The sequence below is a fragment of the Chinchilla lanigera genome, unplaced genomic scaffold, assembly GCF_000276665.1.
Source record: "Chinchilla lanigera isolate Chin_1 unplaced genomic scaffold, ChiLan1.0 scaffold00035, whole genome shotgun sequence".
NCBI lineage: Eukaryota > Metazoa > Chordata > Mammalia > Rodentia > Chinchillidae > Chinchilla > Chinchilla lanigera.
The window spans coordinates 9,487,462-9,495,459 of NW_004955436.1; the positions used below are offsets into that span (position 1 = coordinate 9,487,462).

Below are 7,998 nucleotides of genomic sequence, written 5' to 3' on the forward strand. Positions count from 1 at the left end.
GTTCCCGGCTCGGGGACAGCGAGCGCGCCGCCCTGCTGCGGAGCTCGGAGTTTGGTAAGCCGAGGGGCTGCCCCAGGAGACCGATCCCGGGGACCCAGCGCCCCCGGGCGTGTGGGGGAGGCGGCCGGGGGTTGTCTCCAAGGTGGAGAGCTCGCTGCCGGTAGGAAGCACCGCGAGGTGGAAGCAACCCCTGAGGAAAGGCCGATCTGCCTAGAAATGTCGCTGTTCCTTTTTCCTGTAATGAGGAATGAGACAGCCACCCCCACGGGAACCTTACTATTCCTTATTCACATCGTAAATGCAACTTATGCCCAAATAAATAAGAAACTTTCCGGTGTGAACTGGCGTTGTCTCGTTTATGGTTTATTTGTCGTTTATCCAGTGTCGGAGTTTACTTCCCGCCACGCTGACTTTGCATGCTTCCAAACCGCCTTGTCTCTCCGCCTCTGCCGCCGCCGCCAGAGAATCGCATCAGGGCTTCTTAGCCTCGCTAGCCTTTGGCTCAGAGCTGGTGGGGTACACGGGGCTTTGGTGTGTAAGATCTCGCAACTGTTTAGCAAAAATGCACTCAACAAAAGGACTTTACTCCGACGAGGAAAATAGCGATCTACGAAGGATCTGGAGGAAAATAACGCTGTATTACATTACGGCAGTGAGGTATCTTACAGTGTGCGCCTTCTCCCGCAGCTTGAAGTGGCATCACCATATGCCACCTTGGCTGGCTTCCGTAGTGAGGCCGTGCAGCACGTACTTTCTTCATCTTCGTAAAATATCACAAAAAGAGATGTGATCACAACTGAATAAACATAACATGCGTGCGGAATGTGGATGCCATGTGTACAATTTCTAACAATAATTCGCTGGCTGACGTCTGCCACTCTGATCTTATCTTTAAAATATTTACATCAAGGCGATATGAAATTCAATTTAATGTAATATTTGCATGGTTTAGCGGCCCACATATTCTTTTAATTACATGGACAGGTCTTTGGGCAGAGCCTAGAGATGTAACTGTAAATGAAAATAAACATGGAATACAGGATGATAGACACACATCTATATTATATATAGGTATATGTTAGATGGATGCCAGGCTTTTTATACTGTTGGTAAGAAGAGAACACTGATTGCACGGAGTTTTGAGTTGTGTAACATGCCCATCAGTATACCTACCAGGCTAACACTTGTCACTTCAGGTCATCGTAGTCAAATTCACCTTTCCTTAAGGTGTACAGCAGACTTTTAAAAACTCATTAGCTTAGAACTTTGCGCACACTATCACCATTCCTATTTTTTTAGTTAAGAAAACTTCCTAGATCACAAGTAACCAAAAACTGAAAGACGTGTTCTCCTTTAGGAGAACTCAGTAGACCTTTCTAAGATTTCGCAGCAATTTGCCAAAGAAAGAACAAACCAAGCCCGACATCCGTGATTCATGTGTTCTCCTGTTCTGTCAAGAAAGGTGACGCTCATGACATGATAAGGTATTTGTTGAAAAACACAAAGCGCTTCTTCAGACACTGAGGTAGTGCCTGGCGGGTCTTCCTTTGCCCAATTCCCTTGGACAAGCAGCAGACGAGGGATTTCAGGATGAACAGCATCTCCTTGAGGCTTTAGGATGTTCAGTGCCTCTCACTACAAACGTGAGAAAGCAAGATCAGAGATTACAGTCGTTTGCCCTCTACCACGTGTTTGACTAAGTTTAGGAAGGGAGAGAATGAATTTGAAGAATAGTATTCTTAATAAGGAAACAACAAACCAACAAAGATACCTTTTCACTAAAAATTTTGGACAAATAAATGAGCCCTTCTGTCCTTAAGGCCCATCACTAACCTCAGCCCATAGACAATGTAGTTATCTGACCCTGCGTGTTTCTTGCATACAGCTACGTGTCTGGCAAATACTAGAAACTTACTGTTTTTGTTTCAAATAGTGAATTAATATACCAATCAATGAATAGATGAGGTATAAACTTTCCATAACTTCTAGAAAAGATGTGGCTATTTACATTAACAGTCACTAAAATGTTTATATTTTTGATCTATTTTGAAGAAACTCCAAAATATTAAACATTTTATACACACTAAGTTATTTATAAAAGAGAAAGTGGAAATAATATAATGTCCTATAATAAGTAGATTTGTGAGCATGATATGATAAAATAGCTCACAATCACAAGAAATGAAGGTTATGAGAAAAGTAAACTGCAAAATGGAAGAAGGTTGATGATAGAATATTGAATGAAAATATCCCGGGGACAATAGAGTTTCAGTTTAAAAAGGTGAAAATGTGCTGGGGAGGAATTACGGCGCTAAGGGCACAAAAATGTGAATGAGTTTAGTGCTATCAAACTGCACATTTAAAAATGGACAGAGTTGTATAACTTGCAAGGATATCGTGATAATAAAATGTAGCAGTAATTTACATGTATTTTGAAAACAAGCAAAGAAAAAGACTGAAAGAAAAACGTGAATCCTAGTATCAATTACATATAATATAAATATCTATGTGTATATAGTGGATCCTCAGTCCACAAACTTGATTCTTTCCGTGATCCTGATCACAAACTGAATCAGATGAAAACCCAGTCAAATTCAATGTTTATTGTTCAATGTTGACCTTATCAAAAAATTTGATTCAGTTCTCATGTGATTCAGTTTGGGACCAGAATCATGGAAAGAATTAAGTTTGTGAACAGGGGTATCACTGTATATCGTTTGTTGGGGTTGTTTTTGTCTTGTTTTGGTAATGCTGGGTATTGTACCCAGAGTCTTTTGCATGCCAGTCAGTAATTCCATCACTGACCTACATCCCCAACCCAAAATAGCCTTTTTATTGAAAAAAAAAAAAAAAAACAAAGATTTGCATTGCATTCTTCTTGAACAATTCTTACATACTAACTCCAATCATGAACTTAGACCTGAATTTGGCAAAATGTTTTCTGTAGATGATTGCCTGTATAAGATTTTAATATTTTAAATTGAAAAATAAGGTTTCAAGATAAAATAATTTTGCAGAACTCTGGATTGAGCAATATGGTATTGTACACTCGGAATCTCTTGGGGGATTAAGGGGAATAATGCAGTGTTTCTCAATATTTTAGGCAGTACTACTCTTTAATAGAAAGGGTGTGTTAGTAAGCTTCCTGCCACTGTAACAAAATAACTGAGGTCATGAATTCGTAGCAATAAAAGGTTTATTTGAATCCATGGACTCAGAAGATTCAGTCCATGCACACCGAGCCCCACTGACTTTGGTGCTCTGAGCAGCAGTGCATCGGGGAGAAGGCTTCCAGGTATCAAACTTACTAGGTCCCTCTGGAGGTTCCACCACTTCCCTAACAACATCATAGGCCTGGGACCAAACCTTCAACAGGTCCACCTTTGGATGACTATCAAGATCCAAACTGTAGCACCAGAATCCCTCAGGACTGAGGTTACAGGGAAACAATTTGGGAAACACTGCCTTAAACAACACTTAATGTCTCTATACTTCAATTTCCTTCATAAGAAAATGCTATTAATCAATCAGATTTTGCAGAGGTTTCAAGGAAATACATGTTTTTCTTAGAGATGCTGATTTAGTTCTAGGTATAGATATGAAAGTTCCTGAGTGACAATAATTATTCAGTGTTCTTTTTCTCCTCTTGTTCATTGCAGGATTATATGCAAAAACCTGTACCCAGCAGATGCAAGGTCTTGTACACAGCATGCATGTATAACCAGTTAATTAGATAATATTTTCAGCCTGTTAGGAGGAACTAATTGCTTATATTATGCTTTTCAGTTGAGAAAGCATAGTCAGCCATGTGATCTCAATCTAGCCTCATATGAGCCCTGAGGAGTAGCCAAGGTAGGTAGGATTGTTGATTCCACTTATGTGTGGAATCAACAATACATACTTAAAAAACATAAATCAAAAATACATACTTAAAAAAATAAATAAAATACATACTTGCTCAAGGTTAAGCAGCTGGTTGATAGCAGGGCTTCAACTCCGACTTGGGTCTTCTCCTTCTATACCTCAATCCCCACCCCAATTCCTATGACCTACTCCTCATCTTTAATGCCAGTTTGTCAGGCAGAATCTCCTGGGCTGATGTGCTCTATGAAAGGTGAAAAGGAGGTGGGGGAGAGTAAAAACATTTCCTTACAGTACAATTCTTGCAAGCATCTGCGTGTTGTCAACAGACTCCCTTGGGTAGGGGAGCTTGGCTAGATCAGGAAGTTCCTGAGGAGAATAAAATTGTTAACCCCGTCAAAGTTGTGTTCCGCATGGACATTGGAACTTGACCGGCAAAGGGAAGCCGGGTTGCTCCCTGGAACTGCACTGTGACCAGCCAGTTGCTACCTCGATCTCGACTCCACAGTACCCGAGAACTAGAGGAACAGCGATGTCAATGTGCCTATGTCTCTGAGGAAGCTGTCCTCTGTGTTCTTAGGCAATGTGGGATCAGATGGAAAGCAATACTTGGTACGCAAAAGCAGAGTTATTTTGTGAGTCTCTTGAACCCTTTAAAATATCCATAACTTGGGATTCATTCAGAAACAAGAGTCAAGAAATTGCATGCTCCAAAGGCTTTTTTACCAAGGCAAGGGAACAAATGCAAGCAGCTTGAGAACGCAGTGTTGCCAACTTGGAAGAGCAATTTGCCTACAGCTGGATTTAATTAACAAGCCTGGGTCAAAAAGGAAGCCAATCATGAAAGTGTGAATTGGACGGAGTTGGAGGAATAGGACAGTGACATTCACAGTCGGAGCGGGTGTAGCTCACTTAAGAGTCTTCCTTTGTTTTCAGAAAGCCCAGTCCAGCGAAGTTAGTAAAACATGAAATTCTGAGAGAAAAAGTGCTTGGCCTTATAATAATCTAGTATGTGTTTGATAAATTATCTTTTTGAAACTACATCATGCTTTATTCTCCCTTTATACCACTAAGCACCTTCCATGGCCCAAATGTACTTTGTTTTTCCAGATTCAGTACAGAAAAAAAAGTAGAAAAAGGGACCAGGTATGTAGCACTCTGTTGAACCTTGTCTGCATTCTTTTGGTTTGAATTTCTGCATTATCCCAAGATACTTTTTTGTTTTTGTCTTTTATTTTAGAAAATTGGAGAAGGAAGATCATTTAAAACTGATTGAATACATCAGGCATTCAAGAATACATTTTGTGGGGTTAAGAGCTCGTTCACAAAGTCCAAGCCTGATGGAGATTAACATGGCTGAGTATGAAGTTCTGTGATAAGTATTCTCTTTCTTCCTCCCACTTACTTCTGAAGGGGGCTGGAGGCTTTCTTCACATATGGAGCCCTGTAGACCTTGCCATCTTTCTTCTCTGCTTATTCTGGTTTTGAGACAGAATAGAATAGAAGTCTGAACACGAAATGAGAGGCTTCCAAAGTTGTGGAGATTTTTCTAATCCTCCAAATGTTCTGTAGTAAAACCTTCCCTAACGCCATTGGTGCCACCAGGGCATTCACAACTGGGGGAAGTCTGACAAGAAAATGAGCCATTGAAAATAACACATATATGCAAGGGCTCATTTCCACGCTGAACTCCTCTTTAACCCAAGCAAAGAATTCATTTTGTCATTTGCAAGCCTTTATTAAGTGCACAACGCAGTGTTAGTTACCCTGTGGGAGATACAGGAGAATTAGTAGTTTACATTTGAGTTTAACGGAAAAAAAATAAGAGACAACAAATTGCTTTTGGGAAGAGGAAGACAAATGAATATTTATATGCTTCTGTGTGTGCATATATCCTAAATACAAAGCAATAGATAAAAAACCAAATACTAAGTCATGGTGAAGTATAGTTGGAGGAAAGCTTTCAGGGCATAGCTGCCTTTGAGCTAAATCTTGAAGCAAGTGATAATTGTAGCAGGCAGAAAAAAAGAAGTCTGAGGATTAAATCATGTTTTGGAACTTCTCCCTTGAACAGGCTTCCTGGGAAGCAGCTGCTCTTGATAACTGACCAAAGAATGTCTCTCATTGATTATGATACTTGTCATTCCTGGAAGTGAGTGTTCAGCTTATTAAGCAGTTTTCAAAATCAGCTAAGAAGCTTTGTTGGATGAACCATAAAATACAGACCCAATTTCTCAAAACATCAGATTATATGCCTGTAAAGTGTCACGAGTGTCTAACATGAAATAAGCCCAGAGAGGAGTTCATTAGAAAATAGCCACACAGACACAGCAGAGTATTAAAATCACATGCACTTTCTTTGGGGCCAGAGTGAAATAGTCAATTAGCTTTCCTACTTGTTGACAACGATAGATGATAGAAACTAATGGTCTCCTGACCTTAGCAGACAGTCAGAGAACAGAACGTTAAAATAGTCTGGAAAAGAATCAGAGGCTGAGTTAGTAAAATCCAGTTTTATTTCAGTTTCTACATGATGCAAAATGACCATTTAACTATTTTATGTAAATGTCAGAGAAGCTTGGTGGGCAATGTGAATGTGCAGAAGAAATAATAATATTAGCTGCTTTAAGAAGTAGATGGGAGGGTAGAGAATAATCCCCTACCTCCAAAAGACGTTTATGAGCTAATCCCATATGAGTATGTTACCTTACAGGCAAAGGGACTTTGCGGATACAATTAGTTAAGGACCTTGCAAATGCCAGTATCTGCTGGACTGTCTAGGTGCACTGCAGGCAATCCATAAAATCTTCATAAGAGATGTAGAGAGAGAGAGAGAGTAAGAGAGGGGGTGGCAGAGAAGATCTGAGGGTAGAAGCAGAAGTAATGAAGAAGAGAAAATGCTACACTGATGACTTTGGACATGGAGTAGGCTACAAGCCCAGGGATCCAAGTGACTTCTACAAGCTGTAGAAGAGAAGCGGCATTAGCCTAGAGCCCACAGGCAGAACAGCCCCGCCTTCCCCTTGATTGGACTCCAGCAAACTCACTTCAAAATTCTGACCTCCAGGGGTGAAAGGTAAATTTTCATAGCTGTAAGCTACAATGTTTGTAGTAATTGGTTGCAGCAGCAAAGGAAACGAATACAGTGGTATCTCAGCTCACAAGCACTTCTGTTTAAGACCAGTTGGGATTTGATGACTGTATGCATGGCTCACCACAATTGATCCTTTAAATATACCCATTTTATAGATAAGGAAACTGATGCTCAGGTTCATCCATTTACCTAAGGGGTAGAGCTAAAGTGCAAAGCCCTGCACTTTAAATCTACAGTCCATGCTTATAAAAAATATGCGGTTTAAACACTAATTTAGAATAGCAAGAACGTATCAAGTTACCACACAAAGGTAAATCATAATAGCAAATTTATAAAATGTCATTGATTGCACTTACAATTTTCTCCATAATCATAAGTAATGCAATTCTGAACATTCTGTTACAGCCGCTATGCTGTACATGTTAATGATCGTATACTAATCTGGTAAATTATTTATTCAGAGGAACAAATAAAGTAGGAGAAAAATTTTGTCAGTAGTTAACTTGAAGACTACACACATGTGAGGTATATTTTGTCATAACTATCATTATATTACCCCCTGTAGATGTAAACATTTGAAAAACTGAGACTATACCCTCAGTGATCTGCACGGCCTACTGCCCATGCCATCCTGTCTTCTTGCTCACACCTTAGGTCATTATGAAAATCTGCTAGTGTCAATGCTGACGGTCATCGCCTCCAACATCTGTAATCCCAGCATTTTAGAAGCCTGAGGCAGGAAGATCACAAGTTCAAGTCCCAACTAAGCTAATTAAACAGAACCTGTTTGGAAAAAAAAAAAGAGCTTAGGTCATAGCTCAGTGGCAGAACACCTGTGGGTCTGACTTCCTATACTACACACACACACACACACACACACACACACACACACGTAATACAATAGCCGTCACAGCTATTGAAGAGATCAAGGTAGGAAGATCAGTGGAACTCAGAGGTTTGGGATGATTCCAAGCAACATAGTGAGATCCCATCTAAGAAATAGAAAAAGGAAAAGGAAAAGAAAAAGAAGGAAGGAAGGGAGG

At 40.1% G+C, this 7,998-nt stretch overlaps 1 protein-coding gene across 1 annotated transcript; it reads left to right on the plus strand.

Moving 5' to 3' along the window:
• Positions 1 to 823, plus strand: LOC106149059 (the record flags this gene model as incomplete). The annotated part of the gene is given in 2 exon segments (XM_013516691.1): positions 1 to 54; positions 383 to 823. Coding segments are annotated over 2 exon segments (462 nt in total), but the record flags the coding sequence as incomplete, so codon positions are not given.
• Between the last annotated feature and the right edge of the window lie 7,175 nt (positions 824 to 7,998).